Genomic DNA, 13,358 nt, shown 5'->3' with positions numbered 1-13,358 from the left:
GGGAGGGGGGAGGGGGTAAGAGTGAGAAGGAGGCACTGGAGTTCTTCTGGAAGCCGATGAAGCTTTTTCTGCTTCTAGTCCTCAGAAAGCTTGAGAGGGATAGGGACCCTGTCTGTGGACCAGTCATGGAGGTAGAGGCCTGTCGTGCAAGGAAGCCCTAAACGAGCTCTCATGACCTCGGCTGTTGATCGACGACATCGACGAAGACTATTATTCCAGACGACGAGCAAGTGAAGGCTCGGCGGGGATTGGGCATCACAACTGGAAGTGGAAGTACCGGGTCTCTGCAGCAATCATCATCATCATCATCATCATCAGATCACAGCACGGAGCAATGCCGCACCCGCACGAGCACCGGACATGGGAGGATATTGCCGCACGCAAACAGCAGGAGCGACTGACTCGGATACCTGCTCAGTGGCGTCTGCAGCCTTCTCAGATTGCCAGCTGCAACGATGCAAGTGTGCTCGATGCTCCTCGTCGACTCGACCTTCTCACCGACGCTGAGCGGAGCATCACCGAGAAATACTCGGCCACCGGCCTCCTGCAAGAACTGCGTTCCCGGAACCTCCAGTGCATCGATGTCGTGCGCGCGTTCTGCAAACGAGCGGCGATAGCCCAGCAGCTCGTTAATTGCTGCACGGAAATCCTGTTCGACGATGCACTCGCACGTGCTGCAGAACTGGATCGCTACTTGGAGCGGACAGGAAAGACAGTCGGCCCTCTCCATGGCCTCCCCATTTCAGTCAAAGACTGCTTCAAAATCAAGGGCTACGACGCCAGCGTAGGTATTGCAAATCTCTGCTTCCAGCCAGCACAGGCCCATTCCGCACTCATTGAGCAGCTCTTGTCGTTGGGAGCGGTGATCTTCGTCAAGACCAATGTCCCCGCCACCATGATGGCGCTCGACTCTCACAATAACGTCTTCGGCCGGACCTTGAATCCCGCCAACAGACTGCTCACTGCTGGGGGAAGTTCCGGCGGGGAAGGTGCTCTTATCGCTATGCGTGGTTCCATCTTAGGCATCGGTACGTAGGCTAAATCACAACAACCATGCTGCACTAGTTTCGTAAACGACAACTCTAAACAATGTTTTTTGGCAGGCACTGATGTGGGCGGGTCAATTCGTATACCTGCAGCATGCAATGACTTGTGGGGCATCAAACCTTCTCACGGTCGAGTCCCATACTCTGGCCAAGAGAGCGGTCAAAAGCCTGGGAGCAGCAAGCTCGCAGTGGAGGCTACTGCTGGCCCCATTGCTACCAACCTCGGCGACTGTGAACTGCTTCTCCGCGCAATTGCCGATGGCACTCCGCAGGAGTACGACGTGGAGGTGATTCCTCAAGACTGGTCAAGACAAATCTGCTTGAATACCGCGGGGCGCAAGCTTCGTGTCGGACTGATCGGCACTGATGGCATCTGCCCTCCGCTTCCAGTCATTGATCGCCTGCTGGAAGATGTCAAGAAGACGATCCAGTCTTCCAAGTGTGGCGTGGAAGTCATCGAGGTGAATGCAGCACCCATTCTCTCCAAGGTGCTCAAAGTGTTCAACGGCCTTGTTTCTATTGATGGAGCTAATGCGTGGTTTGACCACCTCGAACGAACCGGCGAACCTTTATCACCATGGCTGCAAGGCAGACTGAAGAGACGACCACAAAAGTCGACAGACGAAATTCGTGCCCTGCAGGCTCAGAAGTCTGAGCTGCAGACTGCGTTTGACAAAGTCTGGCGGGAAGATGGGGGCTGCTGGCTCACAGCAGACGGCAACGAGAGCGAACGTGGCCGAACCCTCGACGTTCTCATCATGCCCGTCGCTCCACACCCCATCCTACCTATCGATCGCTGGAACACGGTCAACTATACAGGAGCATTGAACTTGCTCGATCTGCCGGCGGGCGTGTTACCAGTCCGCAATGTCGTTCGCGAAGATCTTGCTGGCGATGTCCCATCATCACCCCCATTGAATGCGTGGGACAAGATCAACAGAGAGCATTGGACAAAGGTAGATCGCAACATCTATCTCAACAGTCCCCTCAGTGTGCAAGTCATCACCCCGAGACTTACAGAGAGGAAGCTGATAGAGGCCATGGCTATTCTGGACGAGGCTCTCCGTCCGTTGAGAAGTACAACTACTGACCAACGAGGTAGTAGTAGCAAGCTATAGTATTGTATATGTACCTAGTTAGCTTCGCTCTAAGCGTCACTACGATGTATATATCAGAGAATGTACAACACATAAGGTATGGAAAAGTTTGTGCATTTCCATCGTTAAAAAGAGACCCTCACTCACGCAAAACCCGCCCTGCACCCGCCTCACTCCGATCAGTCACCTAGCAACATGAGATACAGTTTAGGGTTAGAGAAATGGCTTCTAACGTAGTCCCTAAGAGACTATAGAAGAAATCGATTACTATGGTACATGTATCTAGTATGTGCAACGCTACATCGCTGGACGAGTACATGTATCTTGAAGGCATTCCATTGTTCTTGCTGCTGCAGCAGAGACTAGATGGATCCATGACGTTGTCGTCTCCTCCTCCTCCAGAAATACGAATTCGAGGAGCAGCATCTGGACGAAGTTCTTCGCGCCTGCTAAATGCCTCCAGACATCAGTAGTAATCGGCCAAGAATGTCTGTGGTTGATGGCGTACAGGTCTCGACAGCCATTCCTTGGTCTGTGAATGAGCGGTCTGGAATTTCATAAAACGCGACAGCGTTACCACCTGGTGGCCAGACTAGGGAGGTTCGTAGCAAAGACAGTGCAGAGCGGCGACCAACTGACCTCCTCGAGACCCCTCCCATCGACGCGCGTACAGCGAGTGGATTTCTTCTGGGCTTTCATTGCTTTTTAGAAGAAAAAAAGTATTAATGTCGCTTCGGAGAACAGGTGTGGTCAGAATCCAAGAGCTGGGCAAAAGATAGTCTCGTTGCCGGAATGAGAAAAGCAGGGGCCTTGATTATAAGGTGAAAAATGCTTGTCTGCAGCTGGAAGAAAGGGGGCACAAGTCTCAGCCAAGACAAGCCCAGCACATCGCGAGCTGCAGCGCTCGGATGGTGTCCTTGTCAGAACGCGAATGGGCTTCCTCAGCATGATGGGTTGAGTTTATCATTCATGGCCCCCTTCTGGTTGGACTGTATAGCGCGAATGAGTTGAAGCTGACCCAACTTTGCGTTCGACCAAGATCACCAAGACCCTAAGCCTCTAGGGGCACCCAAAATACTTGGAGGATGATCTGTGTGCGACAAGACACTAGCTTGAACTCCTGTCGGCGATCTTTGCTGCCTGGTAGCTGAGATGGATTTGCACGGGGAATCCGACATTCGGATTGACGATGATGCTGTGCGCAGGGATGTCGGTCGAATGTCGAGCATCGATGAGTCGAATCTGGAGAGGAGTAAGAGTGAGCGCTATGCAGTCCTGCACCATGCGCCGAACAGGACCAGCGCACGCAGAGCAAGCAACTCCAGGCATTGGATTTGCTTTCGATGCGGGTTTCTTTGAGTCTCTGCCCGAGTCTGTATTAATCGGTATGTCGAGATTGAAGGTCTTGCAGGTGATAGCTTGCGGCCTATATGTCAGCGGTAGAAATATGTCGGAAGCACCACAAGCTTCGAAGCTGTGGCAAGCTGGAGCAAGGCTCGTTTTATTCTTGGTGGTTGCAGAATACAATGGCGCTTTGGGGTTCGGAGGGCGGCCGGCGGAGAAAGGCGTCTGATGAAGGCTGTATCAAGGCAGCAAGGTAGGGAGCCGAGACGCGGTGTGATAGCTTGTTTGGTGGGAGGAGTGGAACAGGCGGCTTTGTTATTGTTCCAGGTGCCTATTCAGTGCCCACCGTGTTGTCCTCGAGGATCACGGAACGATGGGGCACGGGATCGCTTGCAGCTTTGCAAGACTTGCAAGTTTCACCGTCGGCCGCTCGGTCCTCTGCGCGGCCAGCAGTGTCGCGGGCAGGGATTGCAACGCGAAAAGCAGCAGCGACCTCCTACCACATGGACAGGAGTACTACCTTACCTAGGAGGTAGGAGTCTGACGCGCAGTGGATGCAGTCACCTCATGACGGACTCGCTCGATGATGGAGCGCGCGGGACACATTTTGCATCGTCTAGAACTGGCTCTGGCTCGTGGACACGGTCGGGTAGAATGATCGCCAGAGTCCGTTAGTCAGCAGACGGTTGTCGTGGCGTGGCCCGTCCCTGAGGTGGGTGGCTAAGGCTTGTGAGGAATTGCCAGCGGAGAAGCGTCAAAAGAAGAAGAGGAAGACGCAAAAGCAGACCGTATCCATGTCGTCCGGCAAGGTACCTGAGGTAATCAGATAGTAGACGTAGTCGAGGGCAACGACACTGCTCCTGTGTGCCTGGTGGTCGGTGCTGGCTGGTGTCTTATTAACGAAAAAAGTATGCCCGGCTTGTGTGAGGTACAGTAAGAAGGTAGTCCGAGAGTGTAGAGTAAGGTCGTAGACCACCACAGACCACCGTTCCGCCGTGCTGCCCTCACCGCACCGCACCGCCTGGGCTGCCCTTCGTCCTCGCTCAGCACCACTCACCGCTCACCACTGACGCCATCACTCTTCTCTACACATACTGCGAGCATTGAGCTTGCCATGCAGACATAACACTCACCACTCGCCCGAAGCCTGTGGCGCGGTGCTCTGTGCTCGGCAATTCCCTCGACACAGCTGGTCTGCTGGCTCCTCGTGCTAGTTCTGTTCTATTTCGACCGTTCCGCACACGCACCCTCCACGCTCGACCACCGCCGAGTCACCAGCAAAGTTCCTTCGAGCAGGTGGCAGCGCTTCTGCGCCCTTCTGCTGAGTGCAGTGATCCCAGCGTCTGAGACGCAGGCGAAGAGCGAGAGATTGAGAGAGAGACAGACAGACAGACAGACAGAGAGAGAGAGAGATACAGAGATTGAGAGACGAGAAGAAGCACCTGAGACGCCAATCGTGAGGACGGGCAGGCAGGCCCACAATCTGCTCTCTTCCACTTTCTTCACAGCCTGCGAAGAGGTTCCTCGACTATCACAATCCATGCGTTGAAGCCGCAGCGGAAGAATCATGTCAACGCCACAGACATTGACGCAACTGCTGCCGCCTCACCAGCACATGGACCGACAGCACGCCGGCTATCTTCCTTCACCCCAAGATCGTTACCTGCCTCCGCCGAGGCCTTCTAGCAACGTAAGTGGTGGGTACCACCAGCCAATGCCCACAAGGCCATCGAGCAACCTCTCCAACCGCCAGTTGCCTCCTCCTCCAAGACCAGAGAGTGGTATGAGCAATAGTTACCCACATACACACGGCCAATCACAACAACAAGCACGAGGCGGCGCCGAGTACACCTACAGCAATCCGGCGCAACAGGGTGGGTACGACGATTTGATGAGACGGCAGACTGATGCCGCAGTGGCATATCAACACCGCGCCCTTCCACCACCACCTCCACCTCAACACATCGCTTCGACGTCACGTGGCCCTGCCGTGGGTAGCTCTGAGATGCCCGTAGCTCGTGGAGCACACTACGAAGATTCAGGCTCGGCAGAGCGAGGAGTGAAGCGTCGGCAGAGGGAGCGGGCACCGGTCGACTGGCATGAATTCTATGGAGGCAAGCCTCCAGCTGAGATCATCACCATCCACGACGATGATAGTCCAGTGCCGGAGAGTACAACCCAACATCGGCCCGCAATGTCTCACGCCTCATCAGCTTCCCATCATGCTGATAAGAAGCGGCGCACGAATGGCGGCGGCGGTGACGTGCCACAGTACAGCACTACGAATACGCCGTATTCCTACACCAACGGCGGGTCCACGGAGAGCCTGCAGAACACCACAGCGCCCACCTCACTCGGCTCCCAGGCGAGTGCTGGAGCTCAGCAATGTCAGCATCATTTGAGCAGTGCACAAACCGGACAGAAGAGGAAGCGCAACAATGCCAAAGCACCTGAGGTTGACCGCAAGAAGCAAGAGACCGAACGACCGGGCGCTGGCAAGGGCTACTTGGCCGAGTATGGCGAGTACAAGACACCCCCGCGCCAGACGAAGAAGCAGAAGGACGTGGTGGTGCCATCTATACCTGATGTGAGAATATGTGATTCGAAGTGATGTGTTGAACCAGGACTGACTGATGCCAATAGCGCTCGAAGACCCACGAGAAGATTGACGACGAAGACGGACACTACATCGTGCAAGAGAATAGCAAGCTCGGCGAACGGTATAGCTTGATATCGCTTCTGGGACAAGGCACCTTTGGGAAAGTCGTGAGGGCAGTCGACACTCGGAGTCGGAAAGAGGTGGCAGTAAAGATCATCCGCGCCGTGCCCAAGGTACGCTTGCCCCGTGTAGACGCTCGGGTTCAACACTGACCGCTTTGTGTAGTATCGTGATGCAAGCCGCATCGAGCTACGTGTGCTGCAGACGCTGAGAGCGGCCGATGAAAAGAATACGAACCGGTGCATACAACTACGAGATTGCTTTGACTGGCGCGGCCACATCTGCATAGTCACGCCGCTCCTAGGCCTCTCGGTTTTCGACTTCCTCAAGAGCGGGGGCTTCGTGCCCTTCCCAGGTTCGCACATACAGGCCTTCGCGCGACAGCTTCTTGGATCCATCGCCTTCTTACACGACCTCAACCTTATCCACACGGATTTGAAGCCGGAAAACATTCTGCTACTGAGTCACACATACCAGACCTTTACCTACAACCGCAACATCCCCTCTTCGAGCACACTGACGTCAAGGTCAGCGAAGTTCCGTAGGGTGCTACTCAGCCCACAAATCAACCTCATCGACTTTGGCAGTGCGACATTCGACGATGAGTATCACAGCTCAGTGGTTAGTACGCGGCACTACCGTGCTCCAGAAATCATTCTCGGCATTGGCTGGTCGCATCCTATCGATCTCTGGTCACTTGGGTGCATACTGGTAGAGTGTTGGACAGGAGATGCTCTATTCCAAACACACGACTGTTGTGAGCATCTCGGAATGATGGAGGTCAGTCATCCTTTTACTATGTCCAATTGACCAAATGATGCTGACTTGTGCTATCAGGCTGTCACTGGACTCAGCATTGATCGCAGCTTGATTCGCGATGTCAATCGTCTATCCAAGCGCGGAGACCGCAATTCTGCGGCACGATTCTTCAAGAATGGGCACTTGCAATACCCTATGCCGGACACACCACGCCAATCTAGGAAATTTGTACGTGGCATGAAGCGGCTCGAGGAGATCATCCCTGCTACAAGTCAGTTCAACAAGCTGTTTCTGGATCTACTGCGCAAGATCTTTGTGTACGATCCGAGAAAGCGTATCACGGCGCGAGAAGCATTGAAGCACCCTTGGTTTGACGAGCTCGTAGAAGACGATGGCACGGAAGCGACCCGCATCAGGATCGAAAGGGAACGACTTGCAGATAATGGCGTACGGGCTCGATAGTGTGGGGAGCATCGAGAAGTCTCAGTATGGTGCCGGGGAATGTGATGACGGCGCCCCGTTGACATCTGTCTCTGACGTCTGATGCCATGACGATACGAAGGAGTATAGCTGGCGTTCAATGGACTTTTTTCGATGCCTCTGACTTTCGAGCGATGAATCATCCATCCAATTTGTCAGAGGCGTGTGACGAGGCACGAATCGATGCATTGCTTGCATTCGGGCATCTGGCATAGGGGAGGCTTTTTGTGCTTATGGGGCGATTTTTGTTACAGCCACCTGAAAAAGGAAGCTTGGCTTTCTGATGAGCAACTCTGACGATGGCACTTGCATAGATCGGAAGAGCTCCGCCTGTGATTGTTATCTCAGTCTTGCCACCCTGCTGCCTCCTTCTGCAGTCCTTATGCAACGTGATGCAGAGTCGCACCGTTGCAAGACAACGTTTATTTCCCATAGTGTAGATGGAGAAATGGCAAAACTTCATTGTACCTACCGTAACTAATATACCAGTGCATTGATGCAAAGAACGTGAAACTGTGCTGGATTTTGATATGCTTGGCAGTACTCTGATTATCTAATCACATGGAATGATTGAAACCGCCTGTGCCTTATTCGCACACTCGCAGTCGCTTCACGACAACAGTAAGTTACTCGCTCACAACTGCCAACGCACGATTTACTCGCCACCATAATGTCGAACCCGCGAATCGAGGAGGTGGACGATGACGAGATTGCCGATGATCCAGAAGAGATGGACCTTGATGCCTTCGACTTTGCGAGACCCCAGGGCAAGTCACTAGGCAGCAGACTGGACGACGATGAGCAGCAGGAAGATTCGATCCTGACGCCACAGGCGATGCAATCAATGTTGGCTGGTCAGACTGCAAGCATGGGAAATGGCGCAGGAATTCCCCAGATGCCTCGCATGTCACAAATGAGCGCTCAAGAGCAGCAGAGGATGGTGCGTGAGCGGCAGGAGCTTGTCAAGAGCCATCAGTGCATCTATCCCGTTTATTTTGACGAGACGCGGAGTCGCGAGGGCGGCCGACGAGTGAGCAAGGCAGATGCAGTGCCCAACCCTCTGGCAAGAGAGATCGTGGACGCTCTGGCGCACATTGGCAACACCCTTGGCGTAGCGCTGCAGATTGCGCTGGATCCTATGAAGACACATCCCAAAGACTGGGCAAATCCTGGCCGTGTCAAGGTAGAGATCAAGAAGGACGGGAAGCCGATAAGCCCAAAAATTGCAAACAGTGAGTAAGATGCAGATAATGACTATGCTGCTTGCCTTGCTTGTAGACAGGCCAGCTTGCAGTGTCGCAGACAAAACGCCACGGACCCAGATCAGCGACTGACTGTCTTTGCCAGAACATCATCTCTACAAACTCATAGCAAGCTATCTCAAATCGCATCCTGCAGACGAGAAGACCCCGCTGAAAATGCAAATTCCTGGACTGCCGATGCCGAAGGACGGTAAGCCCATACCTCCTGCTATACCTCGCGGCTCCAAGATCGGCATGATCCTCCCGCTACACTCTCCTGCATTATCGGGTGGCGAAGACATTATGCAGCAAATGATGCAGCAAATGGGGGGTCAACTACCTGCCGGCATGGAAGGCATCATGGGTGGGGGTGGCAGTGACGCCGCCGTCTCACAAAAGCCTAAGAAAGTCAAAGTCATTCAGAAGAGGTAGCGGAAGAGAGTAAATCACAAGTGGGTATGTTCCCAGTGAAGCCCAGTGCAGCCCTTATGTGCAACGCGCGAGAGGTTTCTGGCAAGAGATGCATCACGGACGTTGTTCCGAACACAGAATCGTCATATGCCGCGTCAAGTCCGGGTCAAAGTATGGCCCTGGCACTGAGATCGACTCGGTATATCTGCTCGCGAACCTGGACGAGACAAAGTCACCTAACAACATCTCCAGGTCCTCGTGACGAAGCGCTGATGTCTTCCTCGTCACTTTCTCGATCTACTCGCGTGGCATCTGTGACCCGACATTGTTGGTACTCAGACCACCGGAAAGGCGAATCCGATGACCAAAAACCGCTCAGACCGCTTCACAGTCTTCTTGTATTGCCAGCAGTGGCCGCATACTCTCGGTGGCCGTGATACATCTGCAATGCTTGCTTGCAGCGTGTCCCGAGGCTGCATGCCAATCGGAGTTCCAGGTGCCGGAGCTACCAAAAGCTCTAGCCCCTGCAGAATGTGGGCGGACTGCTCCTCGGGAATGCCCGTCATGCTTTGCTTATGCATAAACTGTATGCATGAGAGAATTTTACAGGAGCCGACCGCTCGGTAATTGAAGAGACAACACGTAAGGCATCAGACCCGTTTGCAGCCATGTCTATGACCGTACAGGCGTGCGTGCAAGGCAACTTGCCCTGGCAGAGTTGTCCACGGACTGTTGGCTTTCATATAGTCTATGCGAATTGCTCACAAGGCTGTTGTGCCCCAATCATAAACGAGTCTAATACGAAGCAGGTGATCACATTCATATCAACAATTGCATGTCCGCGCCTTCCCAGGTCAGCTTCCACTCTCCCGCGCGTTAGCCGCGCATCCATCCGATTCCTACCGCCGGGGCTTGTGCGTTGCATGTACCTCCGCCAACGGAGGAGCTGGATCTTCCATCTTTGACGAGACACTGACCGCACCGTCCAACCAAATGTGGGGGTTCAGTCTAAAGTACTTGCCGACGACAGCTGTCACCGTCTCGGCAATATGCCGAACCTCATCACTTGTGACGTTGTAGGCGGGAGCAAGGATGATATGATCGCCACGGTGGCCGTCGGCGCCGCCTGTCCCTGGGTAAAGGCTCATGTCGTACGGTTTCTGCATGCCTAGTTACGCCTCGAACTGTCAGTCCATCGGGGTCTTTACGTTTTCATGGAATAGATAGGGTACTTTCGCCGATCAGGATGCCGTATGTCAATACATCGAGGGTAAGAGGCATCCCGATTGCCGGGCCGAGATTGCGTGCAGAAGGAGCCAACGCGTAGGGTAGGTAGTCATAATAACGAATGAGGAAAATGCAGCAAAACTCACCAAGCTCATGTATCCCCATCGCTACACCCATCGATGGCTCCACACACTCCTTTGTGGCTCGACACTTGACAAACTCGATGCCCCAAAATAATCCTCTGCCTCGAATATTCCCCACTGCAGCATGGTTGCCCAATTTTTCTTTTAGCAGTCGTCCCAACAGAGCGCCTTGCTTCCTGACATTGGCCACCAGATCATCCTTCATGATGATGCGCTGCACTTCGAGCGCAGCTCTGCACGCCAGGGGATGTCCCTGGTACGTCTGACCATGGCTAAAGGCTCCGCTTCCATGCTCGAGCACCTCCACCACATGCGCGCTGGCCAGCATGGCTGCGACGGGCATGTACCCACCCCCGAGGCCTTTACCAAGAGTTTGGAGATCTGGTACCACGCCGATCAGAGGATCCTGCCACGCGTGGAGAGGCTTGGGAAAACGATCAGAGGGCTCGGGTCCGACACGTCCGGTGCCACACATTACCTCATCAAAGATGAGAAGTGCGCCGTATTTGTCGCAGACTCGTCGGATGGCTGGGAAATACCCTGCTACGGGAGGGACGCAGCCTAGTGCTGCACCGACGATGGGTTCGGCGATGAAAGCTGCGACATTCTTGGGTCCAACCCGGAGGAACTCGGCCTCGAGTTCTGCTTCTAGTCGGTTGACATAGGCCGTTTCGGTGTCTGTAGGCGACTCCAAGCCACGGTAGGCGTAGCAGGGAGACACTCGGCTTGAATTGGTGGCCAGCATAGGTTCGAAGATGCCTCGGCGCGCAACGTGACCCCCAGCGGCGAGCGCTCCGAGGGTGGTACCATGGTAGCTTTGGTGTCGTGAGATGAAGTGTGATCGCTGTGGCTCGGGTTGTGGCTTTTCCAAATGGTATTGACGTGCCATCTTGAGGGCTGCTTCCATGGCTTCACTTCCGCTGCTGACGAAGAATGCGCGGCTCATCTCGCCGTCTGTGCTGTCCACGAGCAGTTTGGCGAGGTCTTCGGCAGCTTGCGTCGCGTAGAAGAGGGAGTGGCAGTACGAAACCTCTTGCATTTGCTCCATCAGGGCATCTTGGACCCTATTGCTGTCAGTCAGTGATTAGTGTGCCTTGGACATGGTTGGGGGACATACCGAATATCGCCGTGTCCGATACATGCTACAGCTGCGCCACCTGTGGCATCGAAAATATGTTGTCCATTGCTGAGTCGAAGGACGTGGCCTTGAGCGCCGACAACACGGTGCGGGTCATAGTGCAGTGTGCGATGCAGGACGGCGGATCTGCGGGTCTTGACGGGGACTATATCATCGGGTGACGGCATCTCTTTGTCGAGAACGTTACCGTCGTTGAGCAGAAGTACAGAAGGCGACATGATGAAAGCGTATGCTAGCAGCAGCAGTCCACAGGAAAAGACCTGCGAAAAGTTGAGGTGTTTCGGAGTTGTCGGAGTCTTGCCAATCTTGTCAAGAAAAGCTTGCGCGTCAGGATGAGAGAGGTACCGTATAAGAGCACAGTTAAGTACAAGCCGACAAGTGCACACTCATCCCAAGTTGTAACTATGTATGCATCTGAACATCGCTACCACCCGGTGCTTTACTGGCATAAAGAACGGCAGCAGGGGATGGTGTGCGGTGTGCAAGTTCACCCGCGGCCGGGCGTTTCGTCTTGCCTTTGGGTACAGTGGACTGGATACTTTCATGGGTTCATCGGCCACGGAAAAGCTTGGGATCCTGGAAGGCTAAGATATTTATTAGACTTTACACTACGAAAGTGTCATGATTCGGCTCCGGCATTGCAGGGATGCTGCCCGGCGCTGTACCTGCGCGGCATGCCGACCTGGGTTTTCCGTAGATGACTTATACTGGAGATGTGGCGATCATTGCAGTGATATGTATGGGCCAGTCCTGAGCTGCGACGGTTCGGCGCATGAGTTCCATGTGTGACTTGCCGGACTTGATCGCTTCATACCTTAGGGTCAGGTACTGTGTATCGTTATCATCGAACCTCTGCCAATGTGGTACAGTCTCACGAGCGGCTATGCTCTGCATGCTTCGGGCAGCATTTGGTGGGGTGGTGAATGAGCCATACTGCCAGCTTTGGTGCCTTGTCCGGGGATCAGCGGCGGGTGTGAGCTTCTGACACTGTTCGGTAAGGCCTGAAACGAATATTGTGGCCATGACCGTCGCAACGCGGTCAATCTGTTCTTTCTTCAAGTGATGGCCACCAACATCTTTGCAACAGGCATAGGGGTGGGTGTTCTCGTGGTCGCACAGCCGCCCCGATCCAATATGGTGACCCAGGCCAGATCTCTGTACGAACAGCCACATTGCTGCCACAATCGGGCCTGAGGCGGACCTGGCTCCACAGTGTTGGCTTCTTCTACAGATGTCGCTTGGGAACGGGCATTTCTCCGTGTCAGTGTTCTTACCCGCCGTCTCTACCATCTGGTGCAACCTCATGTCCTCGATCTCAGCAATTCTGGGACGGTGATGAATCCGCCGTTTGACGAGCGCGCTGGCTTCTCACACTACACAGTATAGCCGCTATGATGCTAATCGACGACAATGATGCTGTGCTGCTGGGCAGAGTCGATGCACGTTGAGACACAGAATGCTAGCACCATGGCTGCCGCAGACGTGCAGCCTGCTGACCCACGCTTACACCCATGGACGGTTACTGTTAGTAGCATTGCTCTTCCTCTGAAGACCATGGGATGCGTAGGTATGTGGAGCTTCACGTTGGCGCACCGCACACCGCACACCGCACACCGCACACCGCTCTCCGCGTAACAGAAACTTGCGTCAGACGCACTGTGGCCAAGCAGGACATGCATGTAACCTGAAATGGTTCACGACCCAATGTGGGTGGTATTAGTGCGCAGCCGCGCTGCAGTGCTCGAGCAGTGGT

At 54.3% G+C, this 13,358-nt stretch overlaps 6 protein-coding genes across 6 annotated transcripts; 3 read left to right on the top strand and 3 right to left on the bottom strand.

Moving 5' to 3' along the window:
* Positions 1-209: 209 nt before the first annotated feature.
* SEPMUDRAFT_59574 (acetamidase) lies at positions 210-2,164 on the top strand (the record flags this gene model as incomplete). Its single annotated transcript, XM_016909498.1, has 2 exons — positions 210-1,028; positions 1,104-2,164. Exons 1-2 carry the CDS (start codon positions 335-337, stop codon positions 2,162-2,164), a joined length of 1,755 nt encoding a protein of 584 aa, XP_016763241.1. The 5' UTR covers positions 210-334.
* Positions 2,165-2,870: 706 nt separating this feature from the next.
* On the bottom strand, positions 2,871-4,093 carry SEPMUDRAFT_154018 (uncharacterized protein; the record flags this gene model as incomplete). The annotated part of the gene is made up of 3 exons (XM_016907539.1): positions 2,871-3,712; positions 3,834-3,983; positions 4,052-4,093. 3 exons carry the CDS (start codon positions 4,091-4,093, stop codon positions 3,251-3,253), a joined length of 654 nt encoding a protein of 217 aa, XP_016763240.1. The 3' UTR covers positions 2,871-3,250.
* A 1,285-nt stretch (positions 4,094-5,378) lies between these two features.
* On the top strand, positions 5,379-7,427 carry SEPMUDRAFT_37333 (kinase-like protein; the record flags this gene model as incomplete). Its single annotated transcript, XM_016908669.1, has 4 exons — positions 5,379-6,074; positions 6,131-6,319; positions 6,372-6,986; positions 7,044-7,427. 4 exons carry the CDS (start codon positions 5,379-5,381, stop codon positions 7,425-7,427), a joined length of 1,884 nt encoding a protein of 627 aa, XP_016763239.1.
* Positions 7,428-8,065: 638 nt separating this feature from the next.
* SEPMUDRAFT_147081 (aminotransferase) lies at positions 8,066-11,925 on the bottom strand. The gene is made up of 4 exons (XM_016904072.1): positions 11,585-11,925; positions 10,471-11,531; positions 8,793-10,265; positions 8,066-8,677 (listed from the first exon to the last, which is right to left on the bottom strand). The coding sequence occupies exons 1-3, from the start codon at positions 11,821-11,823 to the stop codon at positions 9,997-9,999; spliced, it is 1,569 nt and encodes a 522-aa protein (XP_016763237.1). The 5' UTR covers positions 11,824-11,925; the 3' UTR covers positions 8,066-8,677; positions 8,793-9,996.
* On the top strand, positions 8,383-9,118 carry SEPMUDRAFT_39220 (signal recognition particle, SRP19 subunit; the record flags this gene model as incomplete). The annotated part of the gene is made up of 2 exons (XM_016908737.1): positions 8,383-8,677; positions 8,793-9,118. 2 exons carry the CDS (start codon positions 8,383-8,385, stop codon positions 9,116-9,118), a joined length of 621 nt encoding a protein of 206 aa, XP_016763238.1.
* A 382-nt stretch (positions 11,926-12,307) lies between the features above and the next one.
* SEPMUDRAFT_105417 (uncharacterized protein) lies at positions 12,308-12,778 on the bottom strand (the record flags this gene model as incomplete). The annotated part of the gene is made up of 1 exon (XM_016900577.1): positions 12,308-12,778. One exon carries the CDS (start codon positions 12,776-12,778, stop codon positions 12,308-12,310), a length of 471 nt encoding a protein of 156 aa, XP_016763236.1.
* Positions 12,779-13,358: the final 580 nt, after the last annotated feature.

The sequence above is a fragment of the Sphaerulina musiva genome (genome assembly GCF_000320565.1).
Source record: "Sphaerulina musiva SO2202 unplaced genomic scaffold SEPMUscaffold_2, whole genome shotgun sequence".
In the NCBI taxonomy this organism is placed as follows: Eukaryota; Fungi; Ascomycota; class Dothideomycetes; order Mycosphaerellales; family Mycosphaerellaceae; genus Sphaerulina; species Sphaerulina musiva.
Note: the sequence above shows the minus strand (reverse complement) of the source record. Positions and strands in the feature narration are given on the sequence as shown.

Bases quoted from the DNA above. Each gene is read 5' to 3' on its own strand.
- SEPMUDRAFT_147081 (XM_016904072.1), bottom strand. From the start codon at position 11,823: ATGTCGCCTTCTGTACTTCTGCTCAACGACGGTAACGTTCTCGACAAA. The intron at 11,532-11,584 runs GTATGTCCCCCA...TGACAGCAATAG, and splicing joins ATCGGACACGGCGATATTCG to GGTCCAAGATGCCCTGATGG. The intron at 10,266-10,470 runs GTGAGTTTTGCT...AGGCGTAACTAG, and splicing joins GATGGGGATACATGAGCTTG to GCATGCAGAAACCGTACGAC.